Source organism: Bidens hawaiensis, unplaced genomic scaffold (genome assembly GCF_021521415.1).
Source record: "Bidens hawaiensis isolate Kalapana, Puna unplaced genomic scaffold, B.hawaiensis_p1.1 tig00038687_1, whole genome shotgun sequence".
NCBI classification, from domain to species: Eukaryota; Viridiplantae; Streptophyta; class Magnoliopsida; order Asterales; family Asteraceae; genus Bidens; species Bidens hawaiensis.
Genome location: NW_027505575.1, coordinates 1 through 21,809, shown reverse-complemented (window position 1 = coordinate 21,809; position 21,809 = coordinate 1). Strand labels below are relative to the sequence as shown.

Here is a 21,809-nt window from a genome sequence, read left to right as displayed (position 1 = left end):
ATATCAAAATGACATTCTAACTTTCTAATAACTAATGAAGTTCAAACTAAAAATAGAATAATTAATCAAACATTTTAAGTTCTAACAAATGAGCAAATTCAAGTAAACAAACATCATAATGCCACATGAAAGATTGCTAGAAGCAATACGTCCATGTCTTTTAGAAGATAAACAATGCAACTGTTTTTGGCATGATCTCGATGAGATTTAGAGCATCCACACCCATAAACCAATTCAAACCCCCACCTTATCGCCACATCATACTCTAACCATTTCTTTAAAAACCCCTCATCTTCTACATCACTACCTACTTTTACTACTATATAATAAATATGCATATATATGTATGATTTGTGTGTAGTGGTTGTGGTGGGGCCACTACAAACCCACATTTCAAACGTTTGAGAATACAAACAAACACCTACACAAACGTTGGTCTCTACCCGTAAACTTTTGTTTGCACCATTCCACGACAACAAAAACCTCCACACAAACACTGGTGGAGATGCTCTTATCCAAACACTTTAATTACATGTACGTCTTTCTCTGAACCACATAAAAAGTATATATAAATCAGTAATAATTGTGTCTTTAAAAACCGTTAATTAACTATATATTAATCTTTTATTGCTAGTGTGAGTATAGTACTAAACCCATTTTACACGGTTAGAGTAGGTGCAGGTGTAAAACACTAAAACTTTTAACTAAATAAAATAATATAAGATTACCTTTTTACCCCTGCAAATGTTATGAAAGGGTGGGTTTTACGCGTGCAAAATGCATGGATTTGTAGCGTAAGCATGCAGGTTCACATAACCAGGTTCCCGCATGCCAACACATCCAACCCAGCAGCCCAGCCCACTATTGCACCCAAATCTTGGACAAAATATGATTTTTTTTTTATAAATTTTAATATTTTACCTTTTGTGCTCCTTTACTAACTGCGTGTTTACAGAAATTAGCAACCTTCGGATTTGTTATTGAATCAATTAAATATATTGTTACCTGCTAGACATGCACTTTTACTAGACACAATAACTACTTTTGTATCACATGATGTTCAAAACTACTTTTGTGTGACAACTTCCAATTATAATGTTGGTTTTGTATAGCACGAAAATGTTAGAAACTGAATTGCTTGTTGAATGAACCGTGATCAGTTTATTTGGCGGATCGGTTTCAAAAGTCGGATGACATTATAAACAATTTAATAACTAAGAGAAAAAAGCACATTATAATTGAAATGAACATAGAAGGATAAAAAAAGGTATAATTCTTGTTATTGTTATGGAGCCAAACTGATTAATCATCTCAAACATAAACACTTATTATGCATACATATCAGAGCTACAATGATAGAAAAGTTAGTAATTATAACTAATGTTCGAAACCCTGTACTCTCATTTATAAATTTTAAATTTGGTTAAATTCAACCCACGCTTGATTTAATGAAAACCAAAAAAAAACTACACGGTTCACCCAATTAACAGTCCAAGACATTTGAACCGAACCACAATATTCCCGGTTCCTAGTCCAGCCGATCAACCGGGGTTGATAAGCTTAGAGTATCAAGGAGCTAAAGCACCATAATAAAGTAGAATTTGGTGTATAAAATGGATGTGTATTTTTTTTTAAAATGACCAACTAAATTCTTATATGGATTAACTTAAACCAGTCAATTTATATTCAAAAAGGTTTTATCAAATATATTATGTGTATTTAAATCAAGGGTAAAAAAAGTAGAATATTTAGAAAAGAAGAGAGTAGCAGAAAGAACATATAGGGAGAAGTGAAAGAGAAGCGCTTAAAGCAAGCAGGAGGGCAACTTTGAGACTCAGAATCAAGTGTAATTCCTTTCTGTCACCCCAAACAAACTAAAGAATATAACTCCCTTTTTTTATATTTACTCACATTTAAATTATAAGTACTATATTTGCATAAAACACACACACACACATCTTTAGTTTTATCACATTATATTCTTTCACAATTTGATGTATTAAAGTTTCTTTTATTATCATGTGATTCAATTAAAATGTTACAACCGAGAAAATTTTCCTTAACATCCACTCAAAAATATGATATGCCAAACATTTCCGTCTATACACGGTCATCTAATTCCACACTGGTTTAAACGGCTGTCAAGATACGAAGTTGGATCAATTAATGCCCTTTTAACCAAATAATTTCAAAGTTGTAATCCCAAATTGTGTCAGCTGGAGCGCCCGAATATTGTTCAAACTACTATTCTAACAAATAATATTCAAAGTCTGATTTTTTTTATCAAAACGATCGTCTAATTAGTGTTGTTTGATGGCGTGTAATAAGATAAGGTGGTGTAACCATAACATGATCCTTTTAATAGATATAACATTATATAAGTCCGTCTAGTTAAAGATTTATTTAAACAAGTTCACCGTCTTTTATGTATTGAATACTAAACAACACCCCCCCCCCCCCCCTCTTCTCCAACCCACACTTCTCTCTTCAACTCTCTCTCTACTTGATTTTTATTTCTCAAAAAATGCATGTCTTGGCCACACCCCAATATTTATTAGCAAACCCCACATGCTTAAGCTCTAAAAGAACTCAAAACCCCCCATTTTTGGTGCTCAAATCATCAATACTTGAGCTATTTAATTGCTTCTTGCCTTGAAGTTGTTGTTTGTCAGAGCATAGAAATCAAGGAATAGAATTAGAATAGAAACTCTAGAGAGAGAAGATCAGTGCATGAGAGAGAGTGTCTCTGTGTGACCGCATTACTTGGATTTTCTTTTGTTTCTATTCTTAATTTCTTATTATTACTATTATTAATTCTCTCACAAAACATCATAATTTGAAGCTTCGAAAATGGCGTACGTTTGAGTGATTCCGGAACCTATTTGGATCAATGGCTAGTCTTCATTGGGAGAAAACAGAAGAAACTTGTTTTTGTTTTGATTTGAGAAGAAGACAAGAAGAAGGCAAATGCACAAAACAAAAACATAAGACAAAGACACATTTGTTTGGAAGAACACAAGTACATACAAGAATGCATTCCACTTTTAACTTCCACTTCAGTCCAATCATTTCCTCCTTTGTTCTCTTCCTATTGTTTTCTCCAGCAATCTCCTCAGCACAATTCGAAGATTTCCGCCGAATGAATCAAACCTTCCGGCCGGGTGAAGAGTCTAAGAAAATGAGATTAATCAGAACACATCTCTTGAAGATCAACAAACCTGCTGTTAAAACTATCCAGGTAAGTATATGTTGTTTATACCATAGTCAGCTAGACACTGTTTGTCTTACATCTTATCCCACACCGTTTCAAACGACCGTCCAGACAGAAAGCTTACTGTTGTTCTGACTTCTAAGTTTGACATATTGGTTAAAACGGCCATTTTGTAAAATCAGATGGAGATGGTGTAGCTATAACATTACCGTTTTAAATAATACTTGATTTTTATTTATTTTGATATAGAGCCCAGATGGGGATATATTGGACTGTGTCATGGTTCATCACCAGCCAGCTTTTGACCATCCTATGTTGAAAGGAACAAAGCCATTGGTGGGTTTAACTTTTGAATTTTTATTATAGAAAATTCACTAGATTAACTATTTTTCTTGTTCTTGTATAATTTCTTATTATTTTTTGAATAATTAGGATCCACCGGAGAGACCATACGGGCATCAACATCATCATCATCATGCCGGAATGGATTCGGAAAACTATCAACTATGGAGCTTATCCGGCGAATATTGCCCCGAGGGAACAATTCCCATTAGAAGAACAACCGAGCAAGATATTTTGCGCGCAAATTCGATTAAAAGATTCGGTCGAAAAATTGTCAAGTCAGTGAGAAGAGATTCTTCTAATGGTGGCCACGAGGTAAATTCGTAGAACATAATATTATTTTTGGGAACATAATAACTTTTGGACCGAAAACTCGTTGCTAAAAGTATAAATTCGTCGCTAATGGACAGCATGCTGTTGGTTATGTGAGTGGAGATCAATACTATGGAGCAAAAGCAAGCATAAATGTTTGGGATCCAAAGGTGACGGATCAATTCGAGTTCAGTTTGTCGCAAATGTGGGTTATTTCGGGTTCTTTTGGTGATGATCTCAACACCATTGAAGCTGGTTGGCAGGTATTTTTGTTTAACACACATGTATATGCATGATGCATACATATATGCATAAAACACATATGTGACATATGTTCAAAATTTGTATGTAACAGGTTAGCCCAGAGTTGTATGGTGATAACTACCCTAGATTCTTTACTTATTGGACTGTAAGATTTAACTCTTTTAGCTAATCATTTTGTGGCATATTGTATTTAATAAATTGAAATATTTATGTAATTATTCTAAATTATTATTATTATTTTAAATGCATTGTAGACGGATGCGTATCAAGCAACTGGTTGCTACAATCTACTGTGCTCGGGTTTTGTTCAAACGAACAATAGGATGGCAATCGGAGCAGCTATATCTCCAACGTCATCGTATAATGGTGGACAGTTTGATATCAGTTTACTGATATGGAAGGTAAATCGTTTAACCGTGTCACAAAAATAGTTGTTTTAATAAATTTTATGCTACAAATTTTGAAATTTATGTCGGAAATCGGTAAAAGAAATTTAAATGATTATAAATTAAAAGGTTTGATTTTGTATAAAAAGGAAAAGTAATAAAGAGATACGAAACATTTGGTTTCTTTAAAGGGTGGAAGTGTAATCATATATTTCAAAGCAGCCTTGCCTTATACACCATGAAGAAATTATATCCTATGTTCTTTATCTAGAAATAAATTATTATACCTTCAAAATGGATTGGTTGGCTCGGCGGGGTAACGAGTCAAGACGAGTTTAAGTTAGAACGAGTCATTTAAAGAAACAGTTATTTTGTTTTTTGTTACAACCGGTTTTGAAAAAAAAATGTTTACATGTCAAAACGGACAACTTAAAAAGATCAAAAATAAAGTGATACTACATGGTTTTTTAAAGTATTTTGGATTGATTTGACGCAGGATCCGAAGCATGGAAACTGGTGGCTCGAGTTTGGATCGGGGGTTTTGGTTGGATATTGGCCAGCCTCTTTGTTCACTCACCTTCGGGATCACTCAAGTATGGTACAATTCGGGGGTGAAATTGTGAATAGTCAAGCCTCGGGTTCTCATACGTCAACTGAAATGGGAAGCGGTCATTTCTCGGGTGAAGGATTTGGGAAAGCTTCATATTTTCGGAACATGCAAGTTGTTGATTGGGATAATAGCTTAATCCCATTGTCTAATCTGAAAGTATTAGCTGACAATCCTAACTGCTATGATATTAGAGGCGGGATTAATAATGTTTGGGGTAATTATATTTATTATGGTGGGCCGGGTAAAAACCCGAGATGCCCCTAAAATGCATTGGGTCGGGTTATCCATTGAGTACAAATACAAGGATGACGTTTTTACAATCAGTTTTGTTGTTTTATTTCGGTTTGGCGATCCGGTTACTTTTTATATGGGTTATTCTTTCAATTTTTAGGGTTTGTATTGAATTATAGCTTGATGAAAATCATGTAAATTTGTGGTTTTGATTATTAAATGGTTCATATGTTATGATTTACAATGTAGTTTTTTTTTCTTTTTCAATTTATTTTAATTTTGTTCTATGCACAATTATTCATTAAGTTAATAGAATGGAAGAATTCGAACCGTCGTTCTATTTATTAAAAACGAAAATACATTGTTCTTAATGGGTCTTTGATGCTAGAGAGTGCCAAGTGCTAAAGCATCTTATTTGCTACTTAGCCCATTAGTTGCCGAATGAAAAATTGGCTACCACTCGAACTAAATTGCTAGTGCAAAACAAAGTTTCTACCGATTAGTACCTATTGACCTTTAGCAACTCTGTAACAACTATGTTACTATCGAAGTTCTGAGATCCCACCGAATTATGAAATGCTACCGCACCTTATTAGCTACTTAGCTCACTAGCTACTGATAAACACTAAGTTGCTATTCCATAAAAAAGTTGCTACCAATACCAACCTTCAGTAACCGAGTTGCTACTGAGCAATATCAACTTGCTACTTATTTTCAGTAGTGTTTGAAAATCTTTTCATGCAACTTTACACAATACATGTCGATTTGATGCGTTTCCCATTAAGCGCCATTATGGCAAAACCGAAAATTTTCACACTAATTTAGCAGCGTGATCCAGCCAGGGGCATTGCCTCTTGGACCCTACAAGAGCCCAGCCTCTTGTCTCTGACGTCATAGTAACATTGAATGAACGTGTACTTCGCTCCTAATTCGTATCAAAGTTTATCATGATTTCCTCTTTTGTTCTACAAATGAATATGATTACCAAAATAACATGAGGACACTAAAATGACCTATACATTACAGGGCTGTGATAACAAAAAGAAAAGGAATCTACCAAATTATTAGGGAGATAATATATATAACTAGTCACTTAACTCATAGGCTATGACTTGGTTCCGCCCAGTGGCGGATCTAGACTTGAAACTTAGGGGTAGCGCTCAAAAAAATTTCTTTTCCCATAGTTCATACAATGCTAACGAAACAAATATAAAAAAATGACAACAAATAAATTTAAATACACTGGCTGTAAATTTCTCCTCTTCGGTTTTTAAACGCTTGAAATCGAGCCATTACATCTTCTTCATTTACTTTATCAAACGTTTCTCTTTCGACCGCACAAATTAAAGCATCGTTCAAATACCCATCACCCATTCAATTGCGCAAATCCGTCTTGATAAGCTTCATTTTAGAAAAACATCTTTCAACGTTTGCGGTTGCAACCGGTAAAACCAACGCTAACTTCAATATATATTCGATAAACCAAAGGAAAAGTTGTGTGTTTTCCGGTTTCCACCATTACACGAGCAAGATCACCCATTCCACCAAGATTTGGAAATTTCTCATCTTCCTTTAAAGTGTAATAAAAGGTCGAAAGATCACCCGAAATACACCCTCTTTCTTCGTTAGTAAAATCGTTCGGATACATCTCTGAAAAAGCCACTATCTTAGATATGTCAAACTTAGAAAACGAATCACAAGAATTTAAACCCGACATATTTCTAGCAAACTAGTTGAAACCTCACTAAATCTATTTCCAAGTTCTTGAATTTGCATATCCAAAACCGTATTAAAAACTTCAACCTCAAAATGATGTCGATTAGTAATGGCATTCTTTCGGTTTCTTTGATTACCATAACTTTCCGCCATATCTAACATCTCAATCTTGAAGCCGAAGGAATATTTGAACTTTGACCGATATCTTCATTTTCTTGCAATTCATTAACCGTATTTGAACTTGAAGTTGAAATATTTAAACTTGGCGGGGAACAGATGTCATCGTTTTCTTTTCTTTAACGTTTAAAAAGGTTGCTAATGAGAGATTGTTTACTCATCTTCAAAGTTCCCTAAACAAAATTGAACCAAAACCTAATATCAATTCCAATTTAGACATAAAACTAAAAGCTAAATACCTAATCGATTCCAATTTAAATATAAACCCTAAATCCCAAACTAATTCCAATTGAAACATAACCCTAAATGGCTAAATCCCTAAATACAAATATACAATAAATCTTAATTAGTTCTTACCCGGAAGAATCGATGATGGAGACAGTGGACTGATGGGCGGACGGCGGTGGCGGTGGACTGGCGGGCGGCGGCGAAGGCGGACTGGTGGCGGTGGTGGCTACAGTGGCCAGTGGGTAAACAGACCTACAGACTACAGTGAGACGTTGCCTGTTTCTTTTTTTTTTTAGTTTTTATTATTATTGTATTATTTGGGGTTTTTGTTTTGGGCTTGGGCTTTTGTCAATTTGTTGGGTTTAATTATTCAATTGATTGGGCTTATTTTTTGTTCAGGGGTAACGTTATTTTTTGTTCAGGGGTAACGAAACCACGAAAACCGACCGAAAATATTTTTTTTACACTACCGGTAAGACGTTGAGGGGTAGCGGAGGCTACCCCTGCTAACACTCTATGCCCGCCCCTGGTTCCGCCACTCGGTAGTAGGTACATATTGACAATTCGTATTTGTATTTTTTAAATCAGATAACAAATTAATATTAAAAAAAAAAAAAACACCCTGATAACGTGAGAAGTAAGGCGACTAGACGGAATGGGACAATGGTTTGAGTGAATCGAATTCACACGCTTGATGTTGGAATATTAAATGCTTGCATGTGGAGTCCATATTTTGAAGAGCAACACAACAATTGATGTTAAACAATGGTAACTTGTCTTTGTAGTTCGTACGTATGTATCTATGGTTTGTTTAGGTTTTCGTAAAAGTTCTGAAGAAAATTAGAAATACACTTTATGTAAAACTAGGTTTTATCCCTTTGTAATACGAAGGTTGTTTTATATTTTTTGTTTTTTAATATTTATTTCTTAGATTTTAATTTTCTTTATTGTAAGAAAGTTAATAATATATTTAGAGTTTGCTGATGAAAGGGCTTCACAAATATATGATATGTTATTACGCGTTTAAAAGATATCTGGATTTGGTGATCCATGACCCGCCTATTTTTTACTATAAAGTTGTTTCTTAATAATAAATAATATTTTTTATTAAAAAAATCCTGGGTTTGGTGAGACCCATACCCGTGAATTCGGATCAAATGCATGAGAAGCCTCCATTTACAAATAAAACAATCTGATGGCTTGAGAGAATTTAAGGAGCAATCAAAGAGTTTTTACAGGTTTCGTTCATATATATTTAAGATATAAACCATTGTCAACTCACAATTGCAAATTCAAAACATTATTGTTTAAACTTTAAAGCTCGCTTAATGTTAATTAAAAAAAAGTATTAAAATTTGTTGATCCATCACTGGCTGCTTCATGGGCCGTCGCTCATCAACTGCCAGCTTTATGGGTCGCTTCTCATCAACTGGCAGCATGTTGCTCCCCTCTTTCAGTTATTATTCGCCCCTTATCATGATTCGTTTTCGGCTACCCAATTATGTTGGTCATCATTGGTGCTACCACCACACCATTAGACACCATGCGTACCTTCATTGGGTGCCATGTCATTGTCACCTATTCACGTTGTCTACCCCTTTTGATTGCATATCAGTAAGGGTTGACCTTTATGAAGATGTGGGTCAAGCTAGGGCTTGGAGGCTTTAAAAAATAGGGCTCTATTAAACTAATATTATATATTGAAATTTATGAAACAAACGGGTCATATCTAGGGTAAAAGTAGCTACACGTTTGGGATCTACTTCCAATGCGGTCACTCAAACGAATTGAATGATTGGGAAATCAGACAATACACTCATTTCAATTTCTTCTATTTTAGTAGCGATGCTAGCCATATGCTCGATTCATTATGCTATTTTCAATCTCTTGTTTAATCTGTGTGTGACATCGTTGATCATTCAATTTGCTTGTTTCAGTTTCTTGTTCGGAGTCTGTGATTTCTTTCAATCAAATTATTCTTCTAGCCCTAGTTCATTCACTTGCTTCTATTTCAAATTTTCTAGACTTCAGACTCGTTAAAATGTTCTTCTCGTTGATTTTTTAATCTACTCTGTGTGCGTTTAGCAGCACCCCTTCAGAAAAGGTTAAGGAGACTTTATACCAATTTCTTTTGAAACAACCCAAAATTCTAATTTGTTTTGGGTTGACGATGGGTCGTCGTACCACCAGCCTTTTGCCATGTTTTTACATGATTTGATGATTGTTGAATAAATTATAAAAGTTTTGAATAGTTTTTAAGGTTAAAGTTAAAATGCAAAGGAAGACAAAAATGAGAAGTGTGAGAAGGATTTATGGCTAAAAAGAAACCCTAAAATGTTCAAAAATAATAATAATAAAACCATAACTCAATATATAAATAAAAAACAAAAAAAATTAAAAACCAAAATGTTTCCACCGTCATTTCCGTTCCCAAAAGAAAAAAGAAAAAAAAAACACTAAAAGACACAATGCCAAAAATAAACAAACAACACAATGATAAACAAAAGGGGACACAAGATCGCAAAATATAACATAATCCCAAACAAAAATGACACGATGTTAAGAAATATAACACAGTATCAAGAAAAAAAAAGACATAATCAATGAACAAAATAAACACAAAACACAACGGTTTTTTCACTCAACATTGTGTCTTTTTCAAAGTTTTTTTTTTTTTTTTTTTTTGAGAATGAGGAAGACGGTGGAAACATTTTTGTGTTTTTACATTTTTCATTTTTATATTAAAATTTGGGTCAAATACCATAAAAAACCAATGTACTTTTTTGTTTTTTCTCATAAAAGTCTCTTAACAATTTTTTGCACATAAAAGTCCTAATACATGTTATTTTTGAACAAAATTGTGAATTTATTTAAAATTAATTGCATGGATGGCTCTTGAGTTTTTATCAAATTACAACTTTAGTCTGAAGTTTCAAAATGTTACAACTTCAGACCCGTTGTGTACCCTTAGTCCTCAAGATGGATGAACTTAACCTTTTTTTTTTTTTTTGTTATTTACATTAATTTTAAAAAAACATTATTGTCATTAATATAAAACAATTGCATAAAATCATTTTAAATACATCTAAACTAAAGGGTTAAAACTCAATACAACCATATCCCTCCCCAATTTTGTTCACCGTGGTCATCGTGCTCGCTGTTCAGGCAATATCGGAGAATGATAACCACCAACCGGAAACACCTCACTAGCTAGACTTCAGGTGGATTTTAAACATGGGTGATGTTAGGAGTGGTCTCAATAATCCCAGGTCGACTGTAGATGGCAATGGCAAGTTTGACAACAATCGATGGAGTAGACAAGCTGCATGAAGATCTATGATGGCCACGATCCCGCGGAGAAGATGGAGAGTTTAGCACAGATCTGGTGATGGTAACCACCGGACTACCGGAGATTGTGGCGGCGGCGGGTTTGAAAGAGTGTTGCGTGTTTCAAGTCAATTTCATCTATCTCGAGGACCAAGGGTGCTATTTTCATGCAAATAACAAGTCTAAAGTTGTAACTTTTTTGAAACTTGGGAACTAAAGTTGTAACATGGTAAAAACTCAAGAGCCATTATTGTAATTAATTTAAACAAATTCATAATTTTGTTAAAAAATAACATGTATAGGGACTTTTATGTGGAAAAAATTGTTAAGAGACTTTTATGCGAAAAAACAAGAAGTATATTGGTTTTTTATGGTATTTGCCTTAAAATTTGAGTTATGATTTTTTTATTAAGTTTTCATTATTTTTAGGGGGTTTTTTCCTGACTACAAATTCTTTTAATTCTTTTCATTTTTATCCCTTTTTTTAGAATAACTTGACCCTAGTTTTAACAGGAGATGCAAAGAAGAGTAAAAAATCACAAAGAATGGAGATATAGTTGAAGATAAGTTTCCAAAACTAAAGACACCCGCTACCTTTTTTTTTATGTCTCTCCTCATCTTAAAAATTTTTAATACTAAAACGAAAAATTATATATATGTAATTAAAAAAATTTGGAAGAACAACATCGAGCGTTGTTAGCCCAAAGCAAGTGGATTTGGATTTCATTTGTATATCCCTTGATCACTTGACCAAGTCGACTTTAAAAACGATTTTAGCTCAAAACAAGAAATCGCTACACGCAGGGATATGAATTTTAGCTATGTTTTTTATTAAACATTAACGGTGTTTTTTTAGCAAGTCTTGATCCATTTTTTTTATTTTTGTTTAAATAGAATGCTATATTTGTTTTATATTATGTTATTTTCGTTTGTAAAGAATTTAGTTAAGAAAAAATACTAATTTAAAAGAGAACAAAGATAAATTGGGGTGAAATATGACAATTTTCACGCTTTAAAGATGGATCAAGGTGAATTATGATGAAATTGTGGAAACCTGATATGGTGTCTACATGAAGGAGAGAGATCGTGAAAGATAGGGGTGAGATGATCATTCCCACCATTAGACTATGTGGTGTATTCCACGTTTGTTTCTCTTACCTCTATGACAGGTCAGCATCGCATCACACTTCACAATTAACTCAACTCAACCCCCTTTTACTATATCAAGGAAATGCTCCACTCTTTCTGCCCTTCATTCTTTCTAAAGTTAAATTATAAATAAAAAGTAAAAAGTAAATATGTTCTGTTTGCGGTGCATGCATATAATGTATATATGAGTGAACCATCGGGTGGGCAAAAGTGAAATTGCACTAATTTTGACGTTATATTACTAATCTCGTGAAAATAACGTTAAAAGTGGCGGAAGGTTAATCAGGCATCATGTGGTGGCGTTGATAACCAAAAGAAAATGGTACATGCACCAATCGACCGGTGTGCCGATGGTTGAGTTTTATGTGTCTTATGTCCAAGGCTTGATGCAAACTACTATCGAGCCGGGGGTCTCACCGGAAGCAGCCTCTCTATTTCTACGAGGTAGAGGTAAGGTTGTCTACATCTTATCCTCAGACTATACCTTAGCTTTGCTATTGGTGGGATATACTGAGTACGATCATGATACTATACCATAGCTTTGCTATTGGTGGGATATACTGAGTACGATCATGATGATAAATAGAAAGTAAATAAATTAAAGTCAAAGTAATATCATTAAAACTAAATTAAAATAAATTAAAATAGAAACAACAAAATTGCATGTATTAAATATTAATATAACTAAAAAAATGAAATTTCTTAATTTAAAACTTAAATGACTAAGAATTATAATTAAACATATTTGTTAGACAATTTGGGATTCCAACGCTTCTAATGCTCGTCTACGTTTTTCATCTATGACGTCAATGTTAGCTTGGAGGATTTTAAAGTCCTCCTGTTTCATAACATTCTCATCTTGCCTTCTTGTTTTCTCCATCATTTTTTGTCGCATTTTAATTTTCTGCTCTTCAATTTTTGTACGGTTGGTTTTAAAAGAATTGAACTTACTGGACAACAATTCCATTTTTTCCGCCATTAAATTTGATAACGAGCTTCCCACTCGTTTACTTGTGTCCCTCCCAGAAGGGCGAATAGGTTCATTTATCTCGAGTATGTCATCTAAATCATCCATGTTGAGATCATGTTGACAACAGGCGTTGGAGTCAATCATAGTTGTTGTATTATGAGGTCTTTGTGCATTTCGAACTACATAAATAATGAGTCGCGGTGGGCACTGCGTGCCATTTCAATCTATATCCTTGACAACATGCCAAAAGGAAAAATGAGAAGGTTGTTGTGGATGTCGATAAACCGGGCGACGCTCCTACTCACTTCTTGTCGCTTCGAATTGATTTGATGTTAAGTTTGTAATGGTTCACTGTTTAGAACAGCATAAAAGTGGTCGGTAACGCCCTTGTAAAAACCATATGGTTTTTACGAGTTACCGGGGATGATCTTTAAGAATGTCCCACGACTCGATGTGATTAAAACCGTGATTTTTAACTTAGTTTCCACACTAGGAAAAAGTGAAAAAGCTAGTGTGACATGCGGTGAACTGGGAAAAGTGGGACGACTCCCTTTACACTGAAAGCTACTACTAGATTGAACGTCAAAAGTGTGGGTCTAATAAAGTCAAATAAAGAGGATAGACGTAGTTAATTCATGTAACTTGATGGTATGATGTTGATATGGTTTAGACACGTGATTATTATTGAATATAATTGTTATAAATTATGCGTTGTTATATGCTACATCCTAGTTTGAGAGTCAGAAGTATGCATCAAAAAAGTCAAATAAAGAGGATAGATTTTAAGAGTGAAAACCTTGCTAATTCGTATAACTTGATGATATGATATGAAATGATTTATACATATTATTATTGTAATAATAATAATAACAATAATAATAATAATAATTAATTATAATTATCATTATTATTATTATTATTATTACAATAATAATTATAATTATTATTGTAATAATAATAACAATGATAATTATAATTAATTATTATTATTATTATTATTATTATTAATTATTATTATTATTATTATTATTATTATTATTGATTTCTCTCTCTTAATCCCAAAAAGAGGACCTTTTATATTTTGATAAAAGAACTTTGTTAGAATTAACGTATTGTTGTTGTTAGGGATGAGGTTATGATTATTAGTGCTAGTAACTTAGCAGTACCGTGAAGAACCAGACCGATATATGATGGTTGGGTAGAAAACTTGTATATATTGGTATTTTTTTGTATCAATTTATTGTGTAAACTATGGTACTTCATACGTATTTATATGTTACAGGTTATTGGACGTTCATGATACTTATTTTGGAGTTGTACGAGCACGGGATGAAGTCTCGGGATGATTGGCATGCAAAGCAGAGCAAAGCTGCTGAATAAAATAATGATTTCTGATGTTGAAGCTTGTCATGCTATGTGACGGGGTAAAGATAAGTCCATCACGATACACGATGGACACCAAAACGGAACCCGACTATTTTGTCCATCGCGTATGATCGCGATACACGACAGGCAGTTAAGTCATAAAAAAATAGGTTGACTAATATATTGAGTTTTACAAACCCTAACCAGTTATCAGTACTTCCAATCGTTTCTAGAAGCTTATTGATGAAAACCGTAACTCTCTATATTCCTCGTGCCCTCTACATCAAAGTCGAAGATCTAACAAAGATGATAAGCGGCTATAACCTATTTGAGACATCCTCGTGAGGTAGAGTCTTGTAATCTTTTCAATTTTACTCATGTCTAGAACTGATTTATTTGTATTTGTTGATTGACAATATATATTAATTTATGTTTGGTATTGTTTTATTTTACGTTCAGCCAATTTAGGTTTATTTTCATCTAAACATTTAGTTAGTCAACTATTGTGATATGTGTTTCATACTTTCATAGGATTTACTGATTAGTTTGAGTTTAATAAAGCATACATTTGCCCTTTATTGTGTCACGCTGGCAAGGAACCTTTGGTTACCAGTGTCGTGAGTTTTCGTTTGTTGATGCATACGATTTGAGTTATTTAATTAAACCAGATTTGTTAACTGATAATTAATTCAATAAATTATATGAATTTGATGATTAGTTGTATGTTTGAACTATGGGTGTGACTTGCTTTTTATTATTGTTTACAATTTTGCTAAGTACTCGCTTATTCTAAAACCATTGCTAGTGTGATATATAAGCACTCTTAAACTGCATCTTCATAAATTGACACACTTCATAATGTTTAGAATTAGTTATACTGCACACTGACCACTTACTCCTCATGGTTCAACACCTTACTTACCCGTACCTGTATTCTATAGGTATTTAGGACTCTTAATTACTTTATTTTTTATTAGACCACGACATTTAGATCAATATACTATGCTACACGAGCCGAATCGATATGAACCGAACAACATAAATATCGATGTCAATATTATTGGGACCGGTGTAAGTATTTGTTTTGGTGGTTTTCTATCAATGTAAAACATGTATAGAAGTGGTATTTGCTTACTACTGGTACCGGAGCGGTAACTCGCGATCGCAACGTATTTTTGTACCTTTTATTTATTATGTATGATATTATTGTATGCATTATTTCACATTTTATACAAATACCGAAAACCCTCACATTGTGAATTCCCTCCACAATGCGCGAGGGAATCTCACTAGTGATTCATAATAATGAACTAATTATTATTTATATTTTGATAAATTATAAACCTAAATATTGATGGTTTAATCCACTAATTATTTAAAATAATATAGAAAAAAAGTAAAAATAATATAAATTTTCTTACTGGTTACGGTTTCTCACCAACCCCATTCATCGAATTGTTTGTGTTACCCTTCTTTCACTTAGTTTCTTTTCGGTTTCCCTGCTTGTTTTCTTCTTCAATTTATTCACAAACCAAAATAAGAAGAAAACAAAAATCACATATGGCCCACCCCATCCATCCAAGCTCATCCATTGCCATGAGTGCGAGCCTCACGAATATTGACAAATCCCTCACGGCCGCCAGCCCCCAATGCAGGCGAACACCCACGAACCCTACGAGAGCATCACGAACGCCCTTCACTACTCCGTTAGAAATGTTATTGTGCATGTATATTTGCATATGCAATACCATGTAACATGATATTGAGATGATAACTCCTGGTTATGGGTTTGTTGCGTATCTCGCCGACATATATCTTTTTGAATTTTTCAAACTCTGTATGTTTTACCAACATACTATTCTATGAAGACATAAACATGAAATTGGTAATTTTTCTAGTGTTCGGTATATTTTTATAGTCTATGGTGTAAAATATAAAAATTAAGTGTCAAGTCTCTTAACATGCTATAAAATATTAATCTTTTAAAAGTATACAGTGAGCACCATGCATAGAACTATTTTCACAGTCTCAAACTTAAATTTCATTTTCGTTTATAACAATATTCAGAATTTAGAATTTAAATCTTTGAATGTTATAACAAATTAAGGCAAAAGGTATATGGTAAACGTCTTCCAAAACTTCAAATTGAAACTTTTTAAAAGTGTTTTTGTTTTTTAAAAAACTAATAAGCAAATTTTAAAATCTCACCCAAATACCCCTTATTAGTAGGGAAAAAATGCAAAAACATTTGAGGATGCATGTGAGAATTAATATCGTTATTTGAAGTTACGTTAAGTATGATAAACGCATGACACAGAAGTAATTTATTGATCGTGTATCACTGTATCATATGCTTATTTACTATCATTTGACTTGGTATAAAATTTATATGCGGACTTTTGTTTGGTAAACATGAGCATATTCATACAACAAAGTTATAAAAAGACTATGGGTATGTTTGGCAAGGGGCTTTTAGGAGTTTTTAGGGGCTTCAAGCTTCAAGCTTTTAAGAAAAAACTCATACTCAATTAAAAGCGTTGTTTGGTTGGAAGGAGCTTGAAGCTTTTAGGTCATGAGAAAAAGCTTAAAGCTTAAAGCTCCAACTAGTAGCGTTTAGAAAGAGCTACAAGCTTTTAGTATTTTAATTACTTAAATAACCTTCCAAAATAAGTATATTTAATATTATTGTTTTTTAATTATGCCCATTTTGGTCATTTTATATATTTATTAAAAGCTCCAGCTACTCTGCCAAACACCTAAATATATCTAAAAACTACAGCTTCCAGCTACCAGCTACAGCTTTCAGCCACCAGTCACTAGCTTCCAGCCACCAGCTACCAGCCACCAGCTAGTTTGCCAAACATACCCTATATAAATATAAATCACGTATTTTCTCAAACAGTAATACATAAATCAATTAATAAAATATTCCCTTTAAATCTGGTCTATGGTAAGTGAAAACCAATTAAAAACCGGTTTTTATAGCGTATCGATTCGGGTTCAGAAACAGTATAACTAGTGATACCGGCTGGTTAAAATCATTTTTTTAAACACGACTTCAAGTTGAAAAATAATCCAAAACTACATGATTCTATAATTAATAATTAATTTCCAACAAAGTTTTTTCATAATATAAAAGGCTACAATAAGTTTATGGCATTTGAGGGTTGTTATATCCAGTTCACGATCGCTTAAAAGATGAATTTTCATTATCATTGTCATCTAACTAACAAGAACATAACTATTTTCATCCCTACACTATAGAATAAGAAGTTTTAGTTACTAATAATCATATTAGATTAAATTTGAGCGATAAAAATTAGAAAGCAACTAGGTTATATTGAGGAGTTTAAAAATTAAAACTCAAAAATGAACATTAGTATAAACCTGTTCATCGTTATGCTTCGGTAATACCGGATTTTCTGACGACTTTGCCGGTGACGTCTTCGATAAATTACAGGTAGTAATACCGATCGATTTGAACTAATTTTCAAAACATGAAATGAAACCACCCTTGAATATAATCGAAAGTCCAAACTACTTCCAACCACCAATCAACCATGATCTATATGTACCTTCCATGTATCTTACTTGACATAACTATTATTCACTCCCACATGCTCTCCCAACCCATCATTGTCACCCCTTCCTTTTTGATTTTCACTATATGCTTTGAGATAAAAGTTATTAAACTAGTCCTCCACTATTCACCCATAAGGCAATGAAAACCAGGATAAGTATAGGTCTATATGACTACATAACTCATATAGGTGTCAAACGTTGTTTGGCTGATTTAAGAACATACGACTCATATAAACTATATATCTCTCATATAGGCATACAAACTCATATAGGCTATATATGACTTTTTAAAAATTATCAAAGTTTATAATATTTATAATGATTTTTTAGTAACTATATCATCAAACAAATGCGAACAATTTTTTTTATCTAATCATAGTTATATTTTATATGTAAGACCCGTAGGTGCTGACGTAGGTAAATAACAAGCAACTTTCTTTTGATACAACCGACATTAATACTCAATTACGTTTTTTCGACAATCAAATCGTAAAAAAAAAATAGATTAAAAGTTTTTGAATGGCTGGTCAATTATCATGTTCCCTTACTTTGTTTTTGATAATGTATATAAGAATTTTACTATTTAAGTCTCTTATTCGCTCGGTTATCTTATGTATCTCAGTTAAAATAATGTCATACATAAATTTAGTTTTGTACAAAATGATCTAATAATTAAGGAGAAAAAAAAACCTGTCTTACTTTGAATCAAACCAAAGATACATTATATGTAGACTTTCATAAAAAAAAACTACTCATTTGAAGTAAAAACTTATACTTATAAATACATATAACTTGCACTGTTGTTTGACTATTATTTAAATTTCGATATTAAATGACTTTTTTATTTAAATTTCAGCTTATTTAAAGCTTTCTGTTTTATTTTAGCAGTCTGCAGACGTTAAAAAACAAACAGTCTTCTTCTTGCAGACTGCAGAGGTTTGGTCCACCTCTTCTGCTACAGATGACTGCAGATGTGACCCGCAGACTGCAGACATTTTACTTCTCAAAAAATAAACAGCACCTAACTCACTGTTAAACTGTATAAATAAATATAACAAAAAGAAAAAAGAAAAAGTGAAAGGGAAAATAACTAAATGAATGAAGGGAAAAAGTTAAAAAAATTAGAGGGTTCTTGGATTTAAATCGAGGTTCTTTTTGGCACATTTACCAATAATATGTGCATCTTGATTATTTTTAACCTTTTATCGTATTTATTTTAGAACCACTCTAACTAGGTGGTCGTAACTCTTCAGTTCGGAGAGTTTTACAACACGAGACATCTCAGTTAGCAATTGAGTACAAAAAATGTTGTCGTGGTAAAATACCCACAACCCCCTTGCAAAAAGAAGCCCAAAACGGCACAGCGGACAGTGTTGGCTACCATTTGGTGGTCAACACTGTTGGCCACAGTTTGGTGGTCAACACGCCCACTACGATGGTCCTAATTACCAACACTACTTTGGTAAAAAAATTCCCACTTTAACTATGTGGTCATAACTCTTCACTTCTGAGCGTTTTACAACACGAGACGCCCAGTTAGCAATTGAGCATTTTACAAAAAATGTTGTCGTGGTAAAATACCCACAACCCGCTTGCAAAAAGAAGCCCAAAACGGCACAGCGGACAGTGTTGGCCACCGTTTGGTGGCCAACACGCCCACTACGATGGTCCTACATTCGATAAATTTTACAAAATTTACATTTTTTTTATAATAACAAACTTGAACCTTCATCATTTGAACTTTGAACGAACATTAATACCACTAGTTGGAGAATAAGGCTATATGGGACTTAAACCACGTTAAATTGAAAAACCATTAACCAAGTCCATCTGTTCAAGTCTAAGATATTGCATTATCGTTCAGTTTGTCTAAATCTTTTACATGTCCTACATGGGCTTGCAAGAGAAGTGAACAAGGTTATACGGGTGGTAGTAATCATGAAAACTAACTTTTTTGGTGATTAAACAAACTTTTCATCTCTTAATACTGTGGTAGAAATCAGTAATCATCACCAATACATCTCACTAAAATAGTCCATTATAATTTTTCGCTGTTATCAAAACAAATAATATTATTAATTATCATCAATTTATATGGGAGATATGAGGGATGACTCTGGCTTGCCAGGGTTCGAGTCCTGATCTCACCCGGTTTTACCGTCTCCTCGTTGTCGTGCTATTTGGCGGGCGTGGGGGTCGGGTTTTATCGGGGAATCCCTCAATAGGTGGACCGCTAGGGGCTCCGTCCGTCCGGACTCATGACCCGGCGTTACTTAATTGGTCGTTCAAAAAAAAAATGATAATAAAGTAAGCATTTATATTTATGTTGAATTCAAGACAAGAAATAAATTAAGCAGATTGTTTATTGTGTATCACTTTAATAGCGACCTGTTGCTAAATGCAGTTGAGTGTGGGGCCCCCAGAGATTGATTGGATAAGGAATCATACAGCTTCGATCCAGCGCGTCTTCACCTTAATTCTTTCGGTGGAATGCCCTGCACAGAATCTTTATTTATTTATTTCCACATTTTACCCCTTGTCTTTCGGGTTCTTTTACTTTTTAAACAACATTTTACCAACCATTTTATACCAAGTCACAGTCAAATCTTTTTTCATCACAAAATCCTAACATCCTTGGGAGAGAAGACCAGGGAGCACGTGGCTGTCAAATGCTCTGATTTTGTGATATAAGCGAGCATTTGTTATTGCTATACGAGTGCTCGTACGATGCAGTATGAAACATAGACTTGGTAATTATGTAACAAGTTTATGAGTGTTTATTATTTGGTTTGAAACCGTAAAACCAGTCAAACCGGTCATTGGTTTGATTTCACGGTTGACTTTTTTCTTTAGATTTTGTCCAGTCGTTTTCAATTTTCAATGGTTCGGTTTCGGTTTTCGACGACAAAAAAATCGTTACTAACTGTGAGTTCACGGTTTAACTTGAAACCATACTGCAAACACTCCTACGCAAAATGTTATTTATTTTAACTGAAAAAAAAAAAACTATAACAATACTATACTCAAATTAAAAATAAAAATATGCTCCTTTTTATGGTACAATTTTTTATAAAAAAAAATATTAACGTATGAAAAAATTATTAACGTTTAAAAATAATGGGGAAAGTTGAATTAAAAGTGAAAATATAAACAAATTACAAGTAAAAGATTAAAGGTAATAATTATAACTATACATTAAATTTACAAAAGTTAATTATTCTTGAGAGGGAAATTGTAACTATTTTAAAACAAATTAAAAACACATGAGTTTTCATGTTATAATAACCTTTTTGTCCTTGTTTAAAGTTATGCTATGTGCTTTATTACTTGTAAATTCTTTAATCCAAGCGTCTATTATGTATAGTATATATATATAAATATAGATTATTATATATAAAACAATTTTAAAGTACAATATCATGATATATTATAAACTATAAGCTCGTTTATTTAAAGAGTAAAGAATAGTAGTTACCAAGATTCATGTACGCTGCCGTGTTTCGGTGGATACACCCTATAATATAAGTTTTGCTAGATATCTTATAATATGCATCTATGTGTGATTATGAACACCACCACACCAACATGATGGTTGCTTAAAGTTTATTATTGTGTTAGGAGAACATATGGCTCTGTCCATGATAAGGTGTCTCATGATCAGCGCGGCGGCGCCCTCAAAACATCATTTGGCTGCATGCCCATATTAGAGTTACAGAGTGGCCAGGTGTGAGGAAGGAAGATGATTTTTGTCTTTTTATGCAAGTAATAGAGCTTTCATAGAGGGTTATCACCACTTTTACATAGGGGAGGGGTGTTCGGGCTAATCGTAATAGGCTGAACGAGAGTTTACCCATACTCAATAACCGGACCTAAGTCATAGGTTAGTGTTACTTCTACAACTCGTTATATTAATCACTAGACTAGATTTTTATAGTTGAA

At 33.3% G+C, this 21,809-nt stretch overlaps 1 protein-coding gene across 1 annotated transcript; it reads left to right on the top strand.

Moving 5' to 3' along the window:
* The first annotated feature begins 2,509 nt into the window (after positions 1-2,509).
* LOC143614035 (protein neprosin-like) lies at positions 2,510-5,540 on the top strand. The gene is made up of 7 exons (XM_077087588.1): positions 2,510-3,238; positions 3,461-3,547; positions 3,644-3,868; positions 3,964-4,128; positions 4,221-4,274; positions 4,384-4,530; positions 5,012-5,540. The coding sequence occupies exons 1-7, from the start codon at positions 2,891-2,893 to the stop codon at positions 5,387-5,389; spliced, it is 1,404 nt and encodes a 467-aa protein (XP_076943703.1). The 5' UTR covers positions 2,510-2,890; the 3' UTR covers positions 5,390-5,540.
* Positions 5,541-21,809: the final 16,269 nt, after the last annotated feature.

Coding starts and splice junctions, on each gene's coding strand:
- LOC143614035 (XM_077087588.1), top strand. CDS start 2,891: ATGGCTAGTCTTCATTGGGAGAAAACAGAAGAAACTTGTTTTTGTTTT. Junction 3,869..3,963: donor CTTCTAATGGTGGCCACGAG/GTAAATTCGTAG, acceptor GCTAATGGACAG/CATGCTGTTGGTTATGTGAG. Junction 4,531..5,011: donor TCAGTTTACTGATATGGAAG/GTAAATCGTTTA, acceptor GATTTGACGCAG/GATCCGAAGCATGGAAACTG.